General features: G+C 36.5%; 1 protein-coding gene and 1 pseudogene across 6 annotated transcripts in view; one reads left to right on the plus strand and one right to left on the minus strand.

Annotated features, from left to right (window-relative positions):
• ATP6V1H (ATPase H+ transporting V1 subunit H) overlaps positions 1-22,812 on the plus strand; it is a 74,950-nt gene that overhangs the window by 3,585 nt on the left and 48,553 nt on the right. For 5 of the 6 annotated variants that reach the window (XR_009449513.1, XM_059671780.1, XM_059671779.1 and 2 more), the window contains exons 3-8: positions 4,643-4,745; positions 6,094-6,183; positions 9,604-9,717; positions 12,256-12,360; positions 15,700-15,753; positions 21,785-21,882. Coding sequence is in view for 5 of the 6 variants with exons in the window: in XM_059671780.1 (XP_059527763.1) it covers positions 4,643-4,745; positions 6,094-6,183; positions 9,604-9,717; positions 12,256-12,360; positions 15,700-15,753; positions 21,785-21,882 (564 nt within the window). In the remaining variant the exon portion in view is untranslated. The remainder of the gene's footprint in view (positions 1-4,642; positions 4,746-6,093; positions 6,184-9,603; positions 9,718-12,255; positions 12,361-15,699; positions 15,754-21,784; positions 21,883-22,812) is intronic. The other variant, XM_059671776.1, reaches the window with a different exon arrangement.
• Positions 10,017-10,132, minus strand: LOC132220219 (U4 spliceosomal RNA; annotated as a pseudogene).

The following is a 22,812-nucleotide window of genomic DNA, read 5'->3' on the forward strand; positions in this document are numbered from 1 at the left end:
TGAGAAAGTCTTTGTGATTAATTTGATGTGTGAGGATGAAGAAGAATCCAGGCTGACTTCTGGCTTCCTGGAAGGGAGTGGGTTATTGTGGGCCTACGGACTCCAGGGCAGCGGGAGGAGGGACTTCCTGATGTTTCCTTTATTCATCTATATCTGTGTAATTGTTTAAATCCCCTGTAAAATTAGGATTGTGAGCTCTGTGTCCTAATTTTATTTCAGAGTACGTTTAGACTAGAGCGCAAGGAGTTTCATGTTTATAAAGCCTGATTCTGTTTATAACCTAAATAGAATAATATTGCTATTGATCATAAAGCACTGGCTGACTGGCAGAAGTTGTGTAGCGTTGGAATTTGGAACGTTTTTAGTTACATGGAGATTTTAAATTGCTTTCCCTTCTGTTCCTCTTGTTCCAAGGCCTCCATACTTTATAAGTTGGATTCTCCCTTTTTCCTATTTTCTGTCGGTTATTCAGCTGTCCATCTCATGAATTTCTTTTCTAAAACTCCTCTGCTCTGTATGTCTGCGCACAAATGTTCACCAAATGTTAGCTGTGTGCCTGCTGTCAAGCTGTTGGTTGTGGGGGCACCAGTGGGTGTGAAAGCTTACAGATTGATAGGGGCTGGACACAACGTATGAATTATCAGTGAATCTTATATCATATTATATTCTGATAAAATAAAACCTGTGGAAGAGTTCCCCAAAGTCAGGAGGCCATAATAATATGATAATGCTTCATCCCTCACAAATTAACATGTTATTATGAAGATACAGTGTTTAAAAAATGTATTTATATTTGACTCAACCTTCTCTTTATCATTCACCTAGACAGTACAGACAGTGGAACCTCGATTCTCAAACTTAATTTATTCTGGAAGGCTATTCGAGAAGCTATTTATTTGAAAATGGAATCATTTTTTCCCATTAGAAATAATGTAAATTGAATTAATCTACTCCAGATCCCAATGATTCCCTGTTTTAAGCTTTCTTATATATAGTACATGTCTAATGTACTGTTTAATCTATAAATAAACACTTTAAAAACAAAAAGGACATGACATATAAATGAAAATTTAACAAAAAGGAAATGAAGTGTACAGTAAAAAATGAAAATTTACATACACACTGGAACTTACCTTTAATGCTGAGAGCTGTTGATGACTGAGTGTGGAGAGGAGGGACGGAGGGGTGTTACTGTTTGGGAGGGAAGTCCCCTTTCGTAAAGACGCCAGGTAGCTGTTCCCCTGGGTTCTTTCTCTCTTTTGTCCCCTTGCTCCGCTAGCACAGTCATGAAGCTGTCCTCTTCCACCAGCGTGGCCCCCAAGCCTCGAAATGGGCAGGAGCATTGTCCGTTACGAGAAGTGCCTGGAATGGCAATTGTTTTTCCCAGAGGAATTTCTTCACACTTGGGCAAACACTTCATGAATCCACTCACTAAAAGATTGCCTGTTTACCCAGGCTGTGCTCTTAGCCCTCCACATCACATTCAACTTGTTCTTCATGACATCATTTTTCTTGAAAACTCACGGGTGTTCAGAATGGTAAGCGAGTAGAGGCTTCCTTTTGAAGTCCCCACTTGCATCCCCACACAACAGTAACATCAGCAGGTCCTTCACTGGCGTATGTCCTGGCAGTGACTTCTCCTCCTGTGTGACGTAGGTCTTCTTTGGTGTTTTCTTCCGGAAGAGGCCTGTCTCATCACAGTTGAACGCCTGTTGGGGAACAGATCCCTCGGCCTCTACGTATTCTTGAAATTCTGTCACGAAATTAGCAGCAGCTACTTTGTTAGAACTGGCAGCCTCCCCATGCCTCACTACACTATGAGTGCCTCCTCTTTTCTTACATTTATTGGCCTTAAACCAGTCACTTTCAGCACTCGTTTCAGGGGTGTCTTTCAGGAGGTCTGTATGCAGCATCTTTGCCTTTTCACATATCATTGCCTTCGAAATGCTATCACTGGCCAACGGCTTTTCATTTATCCAAATAAACAACAATTTTTATACCTCTTAAATTGCCTGTGATTGTTGTTTCGTGAGCACTTTCACACCCTTAGCAAAATCAGCACTCTTGATGGCCTCTTTATGTTTTAAAATTGTGCTAATCATAGATCTTACCTTGCCATACTTAGTAGCCAGATCACTAAGTAGCCAGATCACTAAGTAGCCAGACACTTCTATCATATTTTGCAATTACTTCTTTTTTTTTTATACTTTATTGATTTTTTACAGAGAGGAAGGGAGAGGGATAGAGAGTTAGAAACATCCATCAGCTGCCTCCTGCACATGGGGATGTGCCCGCAACCAAGGTACATGCCCTTTACCGGAATTGAACCTGGGACCCTTCAGTCTGCAGGCCGATGCTCTATCCACTGAGCCAAACTGGTTAGGGCACAATTACTTCTTTTTAAAGCTCTATCATTCTCACAACTTTCCTTTTCACTTCGCTGCTGTAACTTAACCTTCTTAGGACCCATGATGATTTACTATATTTAATAATAATAAACAGCAACAAAAGCAAAAAACCATGAAAATATTCACAGGACAATTTCCTGAGATTTTAGCAACATGAGGTGTAGCAGTAAACTGACTCATATTTATGCATTCTCTTTTTTGTCACCGGAGGGTTGGTGGGTTGAGAACCGAAGTTTTGTTCAACAACCAAGACATTTTTCCATGAACAACTTGGTTGAGAACTGAATTGTTTGAGATGGGAGATGTTTGAGAACTGAGGTTTGACTGATAAAGGAATAGGTGTGGCTATATTCCAGTCAAACTGGAATCCAGTAAAACTATATCCTGAGAATATGAGAATCATAAAATATTGTCCTTCCTCTTCATGTTAAAGTTTAATAAAGAAACAAACTTCTAACTAAAAAATTAAATAATAAATGTGGTAAGCATTAAAGTGGAGAGATATAAAGTTTTCTCACACAAGAAAAGAGGGAGCACATAATGGCCTGGTGACGTCTTCACAGAACACATCAAGATACTTGTAGGAGTTGTGTAAGCAGAGGAGCTGGGGCCTGCTGTGGAGGAAACCCAGGCAGGAAGCTGAGACTTGGAAGAACTTGCAGTGCTTGGGGCTGTCGGTAGTTTGGCATGGCTCCCTGCAGGCTGCTGCGGGCCAGTTTGCGGCATCTGCATTCACCTGTTTTGTAAGTCAAAAACCTAGGAGTCATCTTGACTCTTCTGTTTTCCTAACAACCCACATCCCATACATTAACAAATTCATTTAGTCGTACATCCAAAACACGTCCCGGATCTGACCATCTTTCTCTCGTTCCACTGCTGCCACCCTCGTGCAGGCTGTCATCACGTCTCATGTGCTCTCTTGTTAGAGTCCACCGGGTGGGTGGCTCTGCTTTAACTGTTCTCCCAAAGCAGCAGTTCTTTACAAAGGTGTGAGCTGAGAGTCATTTCAAAAATATTAATGAGATCAGGTCACACTGCTCAAACCCTCTAGCTTACCCTGCTGTTCTTGCTCTTTTTCACACAGAAGCTAATTGCTGCTCCAAGCTCTTTGGACTGGCACTCTGTCTCTCTGAAGTTCCTCCCAAGATTACTTGGCTCATTAAGTCAGTTCATTCAGTTGTCTGTGCCGGTGACTTCAGAAAGGCCTTCTCTGAAAAGCAACTAAAATATGTTATTTTCTAGCTTCTTACCGGCCTTAGTTTTTTTCATAGTGTTTACAATTCTGGCATTATGATTGTGTGTGTGTGTGTGTGTGTGTGTGTGTGTGTATTTTTTTAAAAAAGTATTTATTTTTGTCTTTGTATATTTTCCCCACTGGAATGCAAGCACAAAGAGGGATGTCTAATTTATTACTGTGTTCCCTGTTATTAAAGGTATTAGGCACATAGTAGGCTGCCAGTTAATATTGGCTGATTCAGTCATGAATGAGCAGAGTACTTGTTGGAAAGTGGTGGAGATGAGTGTTTGGAAATGAGAGTAACATACTTGGTAAGTAACATACTGTTTCACAAAATTTTAAAAAAATATGTTTGTATTGATTTCAGAGAGGAAGGGAGAGGAAGAGAGAGATAGAAACATCAATGCACACCTTGAAGAGTAAAGGTCCATTGAAGAAGGGACTCCTGAAAGTAGGACACAGGATAGTGTAGGGTGATTGCTGGAGGACAGGGGTCAGGATGGAAAAGTTATTTTTTTCCCAGAGGAGGAGGATCACATTTTCCTGAGTCTGCTGGAGAAAATTATCGTAGAAGTGTATATAAAGTATCTTTAGTCTTGATGAATTAGAAGGCCAAGTACATTGTTTGGCTTGGGAGGGGACTAAAGGTAAGGCTTTGGTTAGTGCGAAGAGGTGGCATGTTATTAAGTTATTACTATGGGCCAGGCATTGTACTAACCACCCCATGTGAATTGTGTAATTTCTTCTGCAGTTCAACCCCTTAAAAGCCATGTGGTTATTGTTGCCATTTTGCAGGTAAATTAACTCACTCCCAGAGAGGGCACGTGATCGTGATCGGTAAGTGGTGGAGCTGGGCTTTGAACTCAGGTCTCTTTGCTGGCAGGGCCCACGTGTCAACCCTCATGTTTACTACTAAGGAGAGAGGAGAGAGACTGAAATTCCTCATAGTGGCTATTCAACTCTTACTGAACAAAAACAACTTGTTCTTACTTTCTAGGGGACAGATGATTTCTGCTGAAGATTGTGAATTCATTCAAAGGTTTGAAATGAAAAGAAGCCCTGAGGAGAAGCAAGAAATGCTTCAAAGTGAAGGCAGTCAGGTGATTGATGTAAACATTATATCGTGAAAACTTACCCATGTCATTAAAAATTCTAGAAATGTTTTTTAATGAGTACGTGATATTCCATTGAAGGTACACATCGTATTTTAACTACAGATCCTTTTTAATTGGAAAAGTTTTTGAGTAACTTCCAGTTTTCTTTGTTAATTTTGGAACAAGTGTTATATTGAATATGTTTATTCTTTTATCATTTTCTGCATTTCTGACAATCTTCTTAGAATAGATTTCTAGAAGGGAAATTACTGTTTCAAAGTATATGATACTTTTAAAGTTCCTGAACTTTTTTTGTAGAAAAAATTTTTACTTTGTATTCTCACTAGAATAATAAACAATTCCACAATCCATCAGATTTTCTGATACAGGACCTTGATTGGCTGAAGGAGTGCATATACAACTCAGTCTGATTCTCACAACAATTTGTTATGCAAATTTCTGGGAAGTTTGGGAAGGAACGTATTGTTGGTAACAGTTTTATTTATTTATTTATTTTTTGGTTAATCCTCACCTGAGGATATTTTTCCATTGATTTTTAGAGAGAGTGGAAGAGAGGGGGAAAGAGAGAGAGAGAGAGAGAGAGAGAGAGAGAGAGAGAGAGAGAAATATCAATGTGAGAAAGACACATCGATTGGTTGCCTCCCAAATGCACCCCAACCAGGGCTGGAGCCTGCAACCGAGGTGGGGTGTGCCCTGGACCCTTCAGTCCGCAAGCTGACACTCTATCCACTGAGCCAAATTGGCCCGGGCTGTTGGTACCAGTTTTTGTTGAATTCCAGAGAGATTGTTACATAGTTGACAACTTGAAGAATGGAGACAGGTCAAAGCCTTCTGATTCCAATTCCCAGCACCTTTGTTGTTCTGCTTCCTAGTAAACACCAAAATAATAATATTTAGTTGTCTACATAACTTAATCTTTATGTTGTCTTGGGTAATCAAGAGTTGATAGTGGCTAGGCCTGTCTATTTAAAAATGGTAAACATTTTGAAATTTATCACTAGAAATGAGTAAAAATCTGATGCAATTCATAGTATGGGTTTCCTATAACTCATCATAATGTTTATAAAAGGTATACAGCTTTTGTAATTGAAATCTGTTAGTGCATAGCTTTTGTACCCTAATTTAGACAAGCAAAATACAGGGGGTTGGCAAAAGTAGGCTTACAGTTGTGAATATGTGAAACACAGAGTTTATTCTTGTATTATGATTTTATTATTTACCATACAAACAACTATAAACATTCTTTTGCCCACCCCATGTTATACTGAAATTTCATTAATATGTTGTGTTTGTAGTTGAAGACAATAATTAACATTGATTTCATTTTTTCTAGTGTGCTAAAACATTTATAAACCTGATGACTCATATCTCCAAAGAACAGACAGTTCAGTACATATTAACCATGGTTGATGATATGTTGCAGGTAGGTATAGTCTTTACTTAATACATTTGGTGACTTCACCTTTTTGTGTACTGCACAGTGACAACATTTTTGTAAGCTTTCACTTACAACACTGGTTCTCTTTTAGAATCTAATAATATATTTTTCTTCGTTATATGAGTTGTAATTTGCTAAGAGTGATAAAGATGGGAAAGATGAAAAATACAGGCTATTTTTGTTGTTTTTCAGTACAGGAAGTAATCCGTAGGCATTTTTCCTCCCGCAACACCTCTGAGTTCTTTGTGAGCACCAGTAATGTTTGGTGAGTCACTTGAGGCTTTTTGGATGTCTGAGTAATTACAGATGATATGGGTCCTTTTCTTTCAGTCATTCAGCAGATTTCGATGCCCCTATGTTCCAGGCCAGTGTGAGGCCCTGGGTCTTCAGTGCTGAATGTAGGCAAGGTTCTTGCCCTCAAAAGCGTGGTCCCTTTGAAGACGTTTTGCTAATCGTCTGAGACTTTTCTAGTTGGATAAAGTTTTTACTTACTGCCTACTGTCCCTGAACACAGAAGAGCCTCCTTTATTCACAATTTTGTATTTTACACCAGAGTATAATCTAGGTTTAGATTATTGGCATATAGAGTAGTTCTTTTTGAAACAGGCTGTCTGGTTGTAAAATCCAATGCCTGTCTTCATGTCTTAGGAAACTTGAAGAAGAGTGTCAGTCTGGCTGCTTAGGGGCTGTTCTGTCAGTTTACAAGGAAAAGCATATTTTGATGGCCTACTATGTGCCAAGCACTGTACTAACAGATTGAGAATAAAAAGGTTAGGAAGAATGGTGCTGCCTACCTATGGGCCATCATGTCATCTATTGGGAATGAAGTGATTTTAAAATGTGAGAATTGATATCCAACCTTGGGTGAAGCAGGCCTGTCTGAGAATGACCTTGGTCCTCTGAGCACTTTTTTCTTTAAAAAGTAAAGTTAAGAAAAATGGGGAATGTTGTGGTCTGCCTTGGCTATCCGGATTATTATATGGGACTATACCTAGAATGAGGAGGCTGTGAGTTTGTATGCAGACCTTGGTTTTATTTATGTCACACACACATACACACACACACACACACACACACACACACCACACAAACGCGCACACACCACACAAACGCACACACAAAAATATCCTCAATTTTTATGCTTATCCACATGTCTGTAAATTAAAAGCCATGAGTTCACACTCTGTCCAATTTCATTTTATCTCAATACTTCATTCTTGCCTCCTTTTCCCATACTTGTAATCTCTTCTGATAGTGAGATTGTGAGATCCTCTTATCCTCCATCTATTAACTCATTTATTCTACCCAATAATATAAAGAAAGTAATTTTTTTTTTTTTACTTATATAGCTGTGAAAAACAAAATCTTTTCCTAGAGTTCAGTGTTTGTTTGCAGTATTTTATCTTTAAACTGCAGGTATGTAGGTCAGAGTATTGTGCTCAAGTTTTGTTCAGAGTGGTTAAATTATTTTTCTTTAAATACATTTGGATTCATTTGTATTCTGCTCTAGTTTTTTTCTCATCCTTGTTTATCTATTTTTTTTAAAATATATTTTATTGAATTTTTACAGAGAGGAAGGGAGAGAGATAGAGAGTTAGAAACATCGATGAGAGAGAAACATCGATCAGCTGCCTCCTGCACATCTCCTACTGGGGATATGCCTGCAACCCAGGTACATGCCCTTGACCGGAATCGAACCTGGGACCTTTCAGTCCATAGGCCGACGCTCTATCCACTGAGCCAAACCGGTTTCGGCTATTTTACTATTTTTGATTATGTAAAACATTAATATGCTTCCAGAAGTTAAAAACTATATACAGAAAAGTATACTCAAAAATATCACCAACCCCTATCCCATCCCTTGTACCCCATTCCCACCTATCTCTTGTGGGTAACCAATATCCTAGATTTCTGGTTTATTTTTCCTTCGTTTTCTTTTTGCAAAAATAGGTAGGTACATGTGTATTTTCTTATATTCTCCTTTTTTTTTAAAAAAAAAATACAAAAATGTGTACTTTGAGAAGAAGGGCTTTATCCATATTTTCTTAAAGGTTTGTAACTAGGGCTCCTGGGACAGTGATGGCTGGAAATACATTGTGGTGTTTTGTTTTTTTGTTTTTTAAAAATGTTTTTATTGATTTCAGAGTGAGGAAGGGAGAAGGAGTGAAGGATAGAAACATCGACGATGAGAGAGAACCGTTGCACGCCCCCTACTGGGGGTCAAGCCTGCAACCCAGGCATGTGCCCTTACCCGTGTCTTCCTGGTTCATAGGTCAATACTCAACCACTGAGATACACTGGCCAGGCTGGCAGTACATTTTTAAGCAGGAATTGAGACCACAAAAGACTGGTAGAGGAAGATGGGTTTTAAAGTTATTTAAAATGTATAAAATATTTTCTGCTCTTTATGTATGTAAGGTACTTTGTTCATTTACACGCACAATTCAAATTTTAACTTTGGAAATTATCTACCAATGGAGTTAATGATGACCTGAATTTTGAGTCCTTTCATAAAGTCATCAGCATAACCATTTTCATTGTTATTCTAGATTATAATGTTTATTATTTAAGGAATGGTAATCTGTCCCTCAAATGGGGTAACTGTTAGCACAGACCAAAATTAAAATTAGGGTGTTTAAAAAGAATTAAATACTGATCTGAAAATTAAAATGATTGTTTGTGTGGTTATTTGTGCCTTTACCAAATATTGCTACTTAGAAACCACACTCAGTGAACCAGAAAGTGTATTTTAGCCAATAATATGCAGAGAAAATTTAGGGGAGAGGTAGAGTTTGCATGATTTGAACTAAGAAATAACTGTTTCTCAATTCCTAAATCCACTTGCTAGTGTAAAATACTGTTTTTTGGCTCTCTTTATGTGCCCTGATTTTTCTATCATGATATTCTAAGAGTAACTTTGCACATTTGAGATTTCTCTAATACCCCATTTCCCTTGCCTGCTTGTACATAGCATGAGATTCTCCCTGCCGATCCTTTCATCTACAGCTAACTTGTGATCTCTCTGCCCTCTTCCTATTTTGTTTGTGTGGAAGCAGGGTAGAGGGGTCTAGATAACAGTGGGGAAGTCAGGTCAGCAGTGCAGGCTGAGAAGAAAGTAACTTAGAATGCTACACTTTGCAGGGCTGGGGTCTGCTGTCTTGACTCACTTGAATTAAACTAATCATAATAATTAAAGGTGATTGTATTTTTAAAATACCCCTGCCCCCAGCAATATTCCCCCGCCCCATAATAATAACCTCAAGGAGGCAAATCTCATACACACTGGAAAAAGAAAACAAACGAATTGATGGGACATAAAATGAAAGGTTGAGTAGTAGTGCATGGTTGCCACATTCTTTAGGAAAATACATTCTGATTAGTGACATCATTCCGTTTCTTTTTTAGGAAAATCATCAGCGTGTTAGCATTTTTTTTGACTATGCTAAACGGAGCAAGAACACTGCCTGGTCCTACTTTCTGCCCATGTTGAATCGCCAGGATCTCTTTACTGTCCATATGGTAAATTTGAATTGATCAAATGTCTGGTTTAGGGAGGAAACACACCTGGGCCATTTATGACTTGATAACCTCCCATTCCCAGAGGAGTAATTGGTGTGATAACTTTGCAAAGCAGTGTTTTCTTATTGCTGTTTAATAATGTGGGGATCAGGGGAAAGTAAAAGATAGGTTTGCTTTGATACAGTTAAAGTTTTGTAGAGTGTAATGATGAGTCAGAATAATAGCCTTGTAGTTGATGTGCAAATGCCTCTGGACATCTATGACAGGATTAACTGAATTTTACTTTAGAAACTAAATTTTGCTTTGAAGCAGCTATTGTTTTTAATTTTAATTAATTAATTTTTTATTTTTTCAATTAGCAATAATCGCACCTCGATAAACCTCATTGGCTACGATACTGCCACTGTGTAAAGCTTTAATTTTTATTTTAATTAAGCAATTACTTAATTGCTTTGTAACTTTTTGAATACAGTGCTTTTTTAAACTTAACATTGAAGAATTATTTAAGGAGTATGTGGAGATGTATGAGAGGAGGGTTGAGAGAATAAGTCTTTGACCAAGCCTTTCTATTCTCAGCGTGGAGTGAGCCATGGGGTGGGAGAGCTCCTGAGGTTGCTCACCTTATTAGATGCCTTTAAGCTTTCCAAGTCAAAAACACTGTCAGTGAAACAATATTGAGCATATGAATTCTCTCTCTCTTCTTATATATCCATATTCATTTATGTACAAATGTACTTATATATTGTATATATTTTAACAATGACAAGAGAAATAAAAAAGGGGGACTCATGAAATAAACTACATTATAAGTAATAATTTAAAAAAATAATGTATTTTATTTTTTCAAATTGTAGAGGCTCGTTTCACTATCTGGATACTGGTTTAAAAATCTTCCTAATATTGATGGTTTTATAATAAAATTGACAAATATTTTAAAGACCAAATCTGAAGTTAGGGTAAAGTTCATCATTATTAATTGTGTAGCCAAATCCATGTTTCAATTTCTTTATGATTTTAATTACTTTTGGGTAATCTTTACAATTTTGAGGGTCAGATTGTTATTGGTTTATCGCATGCAGATGAAGGAGCTTTATGCCAGGAGTAGAACCCTTAGGTCTTTCTCTCTCTTTTTTAATACATTTTTTATTAATTTCAGAGAGGGAAAGAGATTGAAACATCAGTGATGAGAGAGAATCATTGATCGGCTGCCTCCTGCACTCCTCCTACTGGGGATCGAGCCCAAAACTTGGGCATGTGCCCTGACTGGGAATCGAACTGTGACCGCCGGGTTCATAGGTCGATGCTCAACCACTGAGCCACGCCAGCCAGGCATCCTCAGGTCTCTTGTCCCTTTGTCTTTGCCGTTTTGATTGTGCTTACATTGCTGATTATATTTTCAACTCCTGGTTTCCTTACAGGAACCTTTTCAAGCCACTTATCTATTTTGTGGAAGTTAAGTCAGTTTAAAATAGGTAATGTATCTGTAAATTTACTTAGATAGGCACATGAAAATGTCAGTATGTCAACTTAGTGAATCAGTTGAGGTACTCCTGTTAGCCCTCCATGGTGTAGAATTCCAGATATGGCATGACACTTGAATATTTGACCTGCTGACCTTAAAAGCGTTCCTCTATCACCTGGCTCAGCCGTATCCAAGTATGAGAACAAATATCAATCCATCAGTATAGGAATTACTTGGGAGTTAGCTAACCTTAGCCTTCTGTTTTCTACTAGGATCGATTATCGCTGAATAATTGGAGTTTTGAAACAATGACTTGCTTTCAGAAAGTTCTAAAAAAATATAAAATTGGATTTGTGTGTGGAGAAGTAGTATTTTACACTGCCTATTTTGTTTGTACATATACATATATATATATATTCAGACTTATTGTGTAGTTATTCAGGTATAATTGACAAATAAAATTATAAGATATTTAAGTGTACAACATAATGATTTGACACACATATACTTACAATACCTATTTAATAAAAAAATTCATGATTGGTTTTATAGCTTGAAGAAAATTGAGAAATCTTTGAATGAGGAAAACAGGGTATATTTTTGTATATCAAGAGAGATGGCTGTTTAATACTAGGATAAGTTTTATACCAAGATAAAGATTTTAAGGGTGAGAACTCACAAAAGGCTTTTAAGATACTGGCTGGCAGTTTGTTCTAGATTGCTCAGGACTGGCAGGTGATTTGGTGAGAGTCTGCTGCTAGAAGGATTTCTGTGTTCTTTGGATTTTTGCTCGTCTTATAATGAATCCCAGTCTTACTTTTGAAACTCAGAATAATATCGAGAATGTCATGAAATTCTTAATTTAACAACTAATTTTGGTTCACATTATTGGAAATATTTGAAAATACATTTTAACTATATTTAAAAATACATTTTTAAAAATGAAGTATAAACTATTTTTGGAGGAGTTGAGTGTTAAAAAAATACAGCAAAATGGTTACAAGGCCTGGTTTTTAAGGTATATGATGTGATTTTTAGAATCAATATAGTATTCAACTGTATTTCTTGTTTTTTAGGCAGCAAGAATTATTGCCAAGTTAGCAGCTTGGGGAAAAGAATTGATGGAAGGCAGTGACTTAAATTACTATTTCAATTGGATAAAAACGCAGCTGAGTTCACAGGTAAAAGACATTTCTTTTAGTATCTTTGCAAGGAATGTAACATCCATGCTCTCTCAAGCTATTTATGGTAATTATGGGAAATGACAAAAAGAGTCATATATTAAAATAATGCCTGCTCTTAGGTATGGTACTCTGCTTCACTTTTTCTTTCTTTGACTGGCTTCAGCTCCACCCTTTCTGTCCTTTCTGCCACTTGGGATTTTCCATTCTAGATGGAAGTACCTTCTTTCTAGGTGGCTGCCAAGATCGCACAGGTCGGAGGATTGAGAGGATTCACACAACTCCAAAGAGCACACTCCTGTAAGGCTTATGTGACAGGGAAAGAAGCTGCATCGCGGAGAGAGTGCAGGCAAGCTTTGGGGCTGAGAGACCTTCAAGGGCAGCACGCACATCTGTCTTAGGCCTCTGGACCACCAACTGTGGGAGAAATCTTGGTTTTGGGAGAGCTCTCCAGATATTTCTAGGGGATCTTTCATGCCTTTTTAGTCACTTAATCAGGCTAAGTAGTTACACCAATAAACACATTGGCTTTGGGTGCCACCAGGGAGTTTCAGCACTTTATACACCATTAGTCAATCCTCTCATTCTAGTCCTGGCCAAGAGTCCAGCTCAGGTTTCTAGGCACTCCTGGGATAGCATGGAGCTGCTGGCCCAGCTGTGAGATAGCCTCACAGTGACGCCTCAGGATTTCACTGTATCCTTGTGGGATTGGACATTTAGCTCTAAGGTTAAATATGAAGCCTGCTTATTGGCTGTCTTGTTGCTTTCAGACCTCTCTAGCTCTACTTCCCTTGGAGGAAATAGCTTGCTGGCTTAATGGCTGGGAAAACGACTTTTCTGTTTTTGTCTTCATAGTTCCCTAGAACAGGGCAAAAGACACGATACTTATGATGGCTCAGTGGAGTGTTTCTTTTAGGCTTCCAGTATTAGGTGGCAAGGGGGAGACTTGGTGGGAATGGTCATCAGAAAAGGAGAGAAATGAAGGAGGGGAGGAGTATTCTGGGGAAGAAAAGGTAGAAGAGAATGAGATTTGGGTGTTGGGCTGGTTTACATGAAAGAATGGGCCAGGAGAAGTAATACAGGAGAAGCAATATTGGTTGCTATTGTGTTGTAAGTGTTAGAGTTCAAATAAATGTCTATTTGAAATACATTTTTGGAAAGTTGACATTTAGATTTCAGCATCTGTTATTTTAATAGGTTTTAAGTTGAAGCATAAGGGAGACACCAGGATATTTGGCTTAGATTGATTTTTTTTACTTATTGCCTGCCTTTTGGGGGGAGCCAAATTGCTTTATATTTGGATAGGGCTATTTTGGAGTGTCTTTAATTTTTTTTTGTCAGTAGCATAAATATTAACACTTTTTGGCTTAGTTTTTAAAGTATTTTTACAAGAGCCACAAATATAGATTTTAGTGAGTTTGTGAGGCATTTAAAAAACCAAGATATTTAGAACACGAAAATATTTTACAGTTTTTTTCGATGTATTTCATTTGGGATCAGAATACTTAGTTAAATAGGTACATCCCCATTTTTCTTTTGTATTTGAATTTACTTTTTCTTTGAGCAAACTTCATTCTGCTTTAGTGTTAGCTTTATGGTATAGTGGTAATGGGGTTCTATTGTAGCTGGATTCATAAAATGAGGATTGGCAGGAAAAAATGTGTAGTTTGCCACTACACATTTTGGGTTGTTTCATCTTAGACTTTTCTTCATAGGAATAACATTTATATTGTGTCTCAGATGATTAGTCATTTTTGGAATGATTAACTATGATTGTAATCTTGTTGAACAACTGGGGGGGGTATTTCCTTCTTTAAATGTTTTTTCCCCCCAGTTTTAATTCTTTTTCTTTGTTTTTATTAAAAAATTTCAATGTTGACACAATTGCAGGTGTCTCCTACTCCCCCACCCTTTGTCCTCATCCACCCACCCCTGTCTCTCTCTCCTTTGGTCTTCACCAAACAAACTATTGTCTGTGTTCATGGGGAATGCATATTGATTTGAGAAAGAGAGAGAGAGAGAGAGAGAGACAGACATATTGATTTGACTCATTGGTTGACTAGGTGGACTCATGCATGTGCCTTGACTGGGGATCAAACCTGCAAGGTTGGCATATTGGGATGATTCTCCAACTAACTGAGCCACCCAGCCAGGGCATGTGGGAAATATGTCTGTTATCACTAGTGGGAGCAAATATTTCAATGTCTAGAACTGTTTTCATTAGAATTGGTGTTAGATAAATGCTCTTAAAGACCTTTTCAGTATCTTTCTAGAGTACTCTTTTTATCACTGAATCTTTGGCTTTGTTTACGGTATGGCATTTCTACTTTGCAAGTCCTGCTGCTTACAGAATGACTCTTCAGGGTTCCCAGGCCCAATCTAGCTTTGCTTCGCAGAGTCTGGTCACTGCTTCTGCTAGGCCCTGGATGGCACTCTCTCTGTTACTGTGGGCAGCCACCTCTTCCATAGTGTTTTATCAGATTTAAATTATAGACTTCTTGTTAAAAGAAAGAAACATAGGATTATTTGGGATTTTATTTTCTACCTTGCTTAAATGTCATTTGATAACACTATATGTGGAAGGTCTCTTTTTCTTCAGTGTGTTTTCTCTCTCAAAAAGGGACCACATTTTATGATTCTAATAGAAATAAATTTTCAAAAGTCCAGATTAGTTGCAAATTTGGATATTTTATTCTTTGATTTATAGCAACATTTAGGAGTATTATACTTGGTTATGGGGGTATGACACTTAGTAGATAATAGTTATTGCACAAAACAAAATAAATTTCCCTTCTGAAATTTATTATCACTTTTCTTTTGCATATTCAGCCTTTAACTTTCTACCTTAAAATTTCTTTGGTCATTTCTATATAACATGTAAGATTTTGATTTTCATTGTAACTTGTTAGCATTGTTGTGATAACTGAATTTTAAGTTCTGTGTGGGATATTCCCATCATTAGGTACCTATTTCAAAAACTTGGCACAGAATATAGGGTGGATAGCTCAGCTTAAGACAGTTATCTTATTGGATAAACAATTTAGTGAGTAAATCCTGAGACTTGGAAATTTGTGCCAGCTTCATTCATGAAATTTAGTTGGAGCTTAGTATTCAGCTTACTATTGTTCCATATTTTATAATATATTGACTAAGATGTATGGATGAGTATTATGATATTTAGAATATTTCATATCATCCCCATTCTTTTTATTAGTTGATACTCCATTAAGTAGGATTAGGAAAAAAATTATAAAATTTGCTTAGCTCCCTTTCATACACTGATAAATTAGGATAAAATTAAAAACAAAACTAAGTAATAAGTTATTTATTTTGTGATAGAAACTGCGTGGTAGCGGTGGTGCTGTTGAAACAGGAACAGTCTCTTCAAGTGATGTAAGTACATTCCTTCTTAATTCACTAGCCTCCTAACGCCCTGAATCTAAGTTATTTTGAGTCATAAACACTTAGAATTTTGAAGATGTTTACCAGTGCCCCAAATGTAAATTCATGGGTTTGATGTCACCTCCAGTTAGGTTAATGGTATTGTAAACACTGTATTTTAAATATTTATGGTCTCTGGTGAGCACTGTTCTGTGGGTACACATGAGACTTGTGCTTCCCTGTTGCTCTTCTTGGGCCACTTTGTGTCAGACCTGAGAATCAAAGCAAGAGTGAATTCAGATATGCAGCTGGAGCAAATACTCATAACATTACTCTCTTCAAGCTTCAGTTGTCTGATAAACTAACATCTTTCTAATAGATGCGTGAACATTGCGCCAAGCAGTTGGAAACAGTTCAATAACCTTATGCACTAAAACTTGCTGCTTGCACTGTGTTGCTCTAAGCTTTATATGGGGCTACATGGTGGGCAGACCCCTCCCCCCCTTTGTGGGATCAATCTCTCCCCATATTTTTGTAGAGCCAAAACTTAAAAGTTAAAACGAATCATGTTTCTCAAGTTCCTTTTTGATTATAGCTATTTTCCCCATTTGGGATTGATTTAAATTTATTGTACTCAGAATAGCACCAAAACTGGCAATAAGTTTGGACAATAGGGCTGGAATGATTGGAACCAGTTGAGAGAAAAATAAGGGGACAAAGTTAGAAATGTAGGTGAAGTGCATCTAGCTTCATTTGTTGGAAACATCTCTGAAAACCTGGAAAGCATTGTTAGAGGATAGTGTCTACAGCCTGCCTGTAAGAGACCTAAATGAAGCTTTGTAGAAGACATTGAATGTCCATATTAATTACTGTAACTTCATATTTTGTATGGAACATACCTGTAGGTATTCTCTGAGATTATAGATGGCAGCAGAACCCACTTTCAAAGTCAGACATGAGGCTTCTCTTGGGGCACGGGTTGAAGGATTTATCAAATAGAGTGTTATGAAAATGGCCATTAGCCTTCTGAAATGAAGTCAGAACAAGGTGTAGAACTAGATGAGTTATCTTGGGGCCAGGGTGGTGGGAAGTGGTGGGTATTCAGCCATTAGTAGATGTTTAAATTGGGAATCTTTATTTTACCGACTTGAATTTTCTACCAGTTGTAATTTGAAAAAATGTTTAACTTATGCATTAGACTTATTGGTAGATTTTTAAAAAGGTGTTCTTAGAATCATGCCTTATAAACTAATTTGAGTGGTTGTTAAAGTATAAGTTATTAAAGCTTAGATGATGAAATGCAAGTTCTGGTGACATGAAATTCTGATTTTGCTTTTTCTATCCAATTATTGGAAAAACAGAACTGATTAATTGAATTGACTGTGCATTAGTCAAAGTGATTTATCTAGTAGACTCAATCATGTACATGGAATTAGCATGAGGGGTAATTGTGAGAAAGGAAAAGTTGACCTTTGAGTTCCCACTTTCTTCCCTTTAGTACCTTTCAAACCTGAACATACTCTTTATCTTTTACCCAAGGTTCTTATTGTTTCAAATGGCTATCAACTTTAGTAAGTTCAGGGTAGTGTGTTAGCCTTCCTTTGATATTTATATTTTAATAGGGAAATCTGAATTGGTAGCCAATACTTACTGAGCTTTTACTGACATTGTTTTAGTTATTTTACATTTACATCTTCTTAAATATTTTACACTCCTTGTTTGATATAGGTTTTAATATTAGCCATGTTTTGTGGTTATAAATAGTGAGGCTGTGCAGAAAGGCATACCAGCTTGCCCAAGATCATTCAGCTAATGAGTGGCAAAAACCTCAAAGAAACGAATTGCTTACTGAGAGAATTACTTTTGAGGCGACTGAACTGGAGTTGGATCTTTAGGCATTCCCATCTCATAGCCTATTCAGATTTGTGAAAACATCCACATTACCTCTTAAAATCCCTTTAGTTTTCAGAGAGCATAGACAAGCAGTTCGGTAAACTGCATTACATGTTATCGCCACTTGATGTCAGTATAGAACAAATTAAAAAAGGTCTACACTGCAAAATGAGAAAGAAATATGACCTAACAGTCTTAACTTTTAAAATTGTCCTGGAAACATCATAAGTTATGAGTGGATTATTACAAACATTTTTATTACATAAGTGGAATTTCCTTAAGAGGAATACTATGATCTCTCAGAAATTTGGAGGCTTTAGAAAGAATCTGGGAATTTTTTTATTTGTTTGTTTTGTCTGATCTTGAATTTCATGTAAGTGGAATCATATGCAGTATGAAGTCTTATGTGTTTGAGTCCTCTTGCCCAGGATTGTGTCAGTGAGATTCATTCATGTTGCATTTAGTAGCAATTCATTCTTTTTATTGGTATGTAGTAATCTGTTAAATGAATGAATATACTGTATATTCGTAAAATATACTATTTTATTGCTATATAAATATCCATTCTCTATTGATGGATATTTGGGTTACTTCTAGTTTTTGACTATTCTGAATAATTTTGCTATGGATATTTTTGTGCATATATATATATATAAATATATATATGTATGTATTTGTAGATAGTCTGGAGCACTTAGGTCTAGAATGGAATTGCTGGGTTATTTGAAAGTTTTGTAGATATTGCCAATCAGTTTACGAAACCAATTTACTTATCCATGAACAAAGTATGAGCATTCCAGTTGTTCCATTTCTTACTGAGAAATAGAAATAGTTTTTTTCTACCATTGGAGTTTGCTGAAAAGGGTGCGTGTGGTGGCCAGTTCTCAAACCCGGGATGTCTGGCGCCACCCGGAGAGCTCCTGCTCAAGCATGAAGAGAGTGGACTCCTATTGCCCATGCAAGATTAGCTCACTATTTTAATTTCAGCCAATTACATTACCTTTTAAGCCTGGGGTTCCTCATCTAAAAAAAAGGGGGGGGTATCATAATATTTCCCTTTTGTTCTTTATTAAAAATTTTAGTTTTTAATTTGTTTGAAAATATGCTGAAAAATATCATATACATGTTAATTGTTTTTATAAAAACAAATTCTTTTTTTTCTTGTTTAGACAGTGTTTTGGTTATTGAGGGTTATAAGATTCAATTTGATTATTAAAAAAAACAGAAAAATTTTACATCAAAGAAAAACTATGGTTGAATGACATTTAAGCAAGTAGTGGTCGGGAAACAAGGCAAATAGTTATCCAATACATTTTTATGTGTGTGTATATATTTTTGTTAAGCCAGTCCAAATACAGGTAGTTTTTTCCCCCCACCAGATAAGTGAGTTACTTTAGCAATTTAAATGGACACTATTATCTGGCTGAATGAACTCTTTTACCATAAATATATTCTAGTAAAACAGGATGGCATAAGGTGTAGCCAAAATTGATTACATAAGAATTTATGTAAATTCTTAAATTTAGATGACTTAAATTAAAAAAAAACTAAACAATTATATAAGATTTATAATTACAAAACAGATTTATTTGGGGCTTCAAAAAGAAAGAGGATAATAGTACTATGTTGTATATATTGCTGCAGTATTGATTATTATCAGTATAATTTTTTTGTCAAACTTGTAATTATCAAACTGCATCTATTAGAGCCCCATTCCTTTGGTATTAGCGTAAGATATGAACTTTGTTTTATTTCTTTTTGTTCATTCATTCAAGAGATATTTATTGAGTGCTTGCTATGTACAGTGACTTTGTGTTTGGAAGGTGCAATATTTCATCACCACAAATAATACCTCATCAGTTTTGTGGTTCTTTTTTTAAAAAAATATTTTTTTTATTGATTTCAGAGAGGAAAGGAGAGGGGGAGAGAGAGAGAAACATCAATGATGAGAGAGAACCATTGATTGGCTGCCTCCTGCTGAGACTGAGGGCAGAGACTAGGACAGGAGGATAGTGGTGAATAAGTGGCAGACTCTGGGGAATGGCAGAACAGACTAGAATTGCTTGATGGCTTTGCATGATTATACAATTTTCTCAGCAGTATCATATTACCGTTGTGTAGTATTAGAGATGGTGACTGGTTGGATTGATTGAAGGCTGATTACTTTCTTTAAAAATATTGAATAGTTTATACATGAGATTACTGGGACAATATAAGTGAAAGACAAAGAAGTGATACAATTTACTTAATTTAATTGAAGGCAATAATTCAGTCATTTACCAGTGTTGCCATCACTATATCCTTTGAAAGTAATTTCTAGAATGGTATTTGGATTACTTCATAATGTATAATAGGAGAGGGCATAGTTTTAGAACCAGTGTCTTTTATATGTTCATTTATAATATGAATCCTGAAGCTATACATAACAACGAAGAGTCCGTATTTGAAATGTGTCATGTATTTCAAAAAGTATGGTAAATGGACACAGAAAAGAAAGACATACAATGAACCAAGAAGTTTTTGTGTTGAGAGGAATTGTTGCTAAATGGAAGAGGAGAGAATACCTTAAGTTGCCTTTTAATTGAGGATATGTAGAAACCTTGCTAAGTCTGTTTCTCTAAATAAGAAAGGTGGAATTCCTCTTTCACAGAAGATTACTACCTGCTTACTTAATTGGAAGGTAAACATTTTTTTTTTTCCATTAGGGAACATTGTTTTAGAACTGAAGATGCACTATTATTTTGGTCATTGATTTCTGCTAATGCCTTGGGTTTTCAGACAAATTATATTACTGGGTATATTGTACTTTTGGGCAACTATGTTCACTACTTGCTAGGTAAAAATTTAAGATAACCTTTTCTGATAACTTTTGATTAATCTGCCAAATATACTTTTATCATTATGTTTTTGCATTTGAGTGCCTGGAATTTCTTTGAAGTGTTGGGTTTTAACAAACGTTGTTTAAGTTAAAACGCTGTGAACTAGTGTATTAGTGAATTTATACAACATCCATGAGTCTCTCCTTCCTTTTCTTCTTTTTAAAAATTATTTATTAGCATGTTCTTTAAAGCTAGAATCTGAAATTATCTCTTGTCTCTTCATTTCTTATAGATGTAAGGCTCACGATAAATATGTAGGGTAGAACCCAAGCCAGATGTCACTACTAGCTTTGCTAAAATGGAGGAGCCTATATATTCCTGGGGATGTTATACCTGTTCATTTGTAGTTTCAGATTTAACCACAATTTCTCTAAGACATTGCTTTTGAACTAACAGCTTTTAAAATTATAGAGTCTTTTTCAAGTGTTTAATTAGACTTTTTATACGCTGTATAGTTTTTTTTTTAAGGTTCTTGTTTATTGAGTTTCTATGAAATGTCTAGCTGTATGCTAAATGAATTACTTTATTAGTTCTAACAATACTTTCTTAGTTGCTTGGAGTAGGCATGCTCTTTAAGGATGAAGAAACCGAGTATTGAAAAGGTTCAGTAGCCCTAGCTGGTTTGGCTCAGTGGATAGGGCTTCGGCCTGTGGACCAAAGGGTCCCAGGTTCAATTCCAGTCAAGGGCACGTACCTTGGTTGCAGGCTCCTCCTTAGGAGGCAACCTATTGATGTGTTTCTCTCTGTCTTTTCCCCTCTCTCTTCTACTCTCAAAATCAATGGAAAAATATCCTTGGGTGAGAATTAAAAAAAAAAAAAGTTCAGTAACTTGACAAAGATCATTCAAATATGGGCCTGTCTCAAAGTATACACTTTTACCTTTTTAATTTTATTGTTTTTTGGTCTTTCTCTAATTATGAAGAGTAGTATTCTCCATATAGTGCCTCTATTCTTGGGAAATGAAACATTGCAAAGTAATTATCAAACCATATCAAAGATATAATTACTATATTCCTCCATTTCTCTAACTATGTATGTTAAGTAGTCTTGACCTGTGTAGATTTAATTTGGCAGAGAAGATCAGCTTTATTTCTAAAAGTCAGAGAGAAATGCAAAAATGTGGATTGACTTTTGAAAAAATATTAGGGGATTTTGAATGTTCTAATGGTAAGAAACTCTGGTAAAAACAAAATCCAGACTTTTTGTATGTGTATGGTCTCATGACTTTCAATGCTTTTTAATCTTAAAACCTTGTACTTCTCCTTGCGTAGAGCTCTCAGTATGTGCAGTGTGTTGCCGGGTGTCTGCAGCTGATGCTTCGGGTCAATGAGTACCGCTTTGCCTGGGTAGAAGCAGATGGGGTAAACTGGTGAGTGCTCTTTTACTTTTAATGTAGAATAACATTTAAAAGCATCTATCCTTGACATTTGCAAAGAAATTAATAGTATTAATCATCCAAAAGAAGTATTTAACTTTTTTTTATGTCTGTTTAACAGTGAATTATGCTAACCTTCAGAGAAATCAATAACTAATAACTACCAGATGGATTGTTTCGCCTTTCCCTTGCTTGGTCTGTGCTATTATAAGAGGTTAAGGACTCCTAAAAACCTTTTCTTGATAGAACAAATTCCAGGTACTCAGAATAGAAAAGCAATCATAAAGGTATCTTGTGGTAAATGCAGGCAAAAATCACTAATAAAAGGTCTTATGCAGAAAAGAGTGAATGTAAGCCATTCTTTGTAATGCTATACAATTAGTCCATTTTTTGTGGGGTCCTCATTTGCAGGCCCAGAAACTTTGAGAAACTTTCTCAGGTTTAACAAATGTATTTTTACAAAGAACCCCTCAAACCCCACCCTCCAAAACAAATGAAATCCTTTTACTACCAGAATGCCAATTTATTTATTCATAGTGAGACAACTCACTGTTCTTAAACCAAATACTCTTTTAAGTTAGTGAAGACATTGTTTCTGTCACACGTTGGAAAAACCTATATAGGAAGCTAGTTTATCAACAGAAGGTTGCTTAGTGAACAAGGCTTCAGAGTAAGAAAAGTTGACTGAACAATCCTGGTGCTGTGTCAGCCTGTAGTAAACAGGTTGTTAGTGAAAACATTTTAGGTACAGTGAGCCACCCTTATCATTTAAGAGAAGTTTTGTGTCATGTAGGGAACTGTTTACCATCAAGTTCCCAGAAGCCAGCCAAGGGCCAGCTAGTTTTGTAGGCAGACCTTTTTAAGGATAGCAGTCACAGGACGATGATGTTAATAAAGGTAGACAAAAATGATGATGTTTTCAGT

Source organism: Myotis daubentonii, chromosome 17 (genome assembly GCF_963259705.1).
Source record: "Myotis daubentonii chromosome 17, mMyoDau2.1, whole genome shotgun sequence".
NCBI lineage: Eukaryota > Metazoa > Chordata > Mammalia > Chiroptera > Vespertilionidae > Myotis > Myotis daubentonii.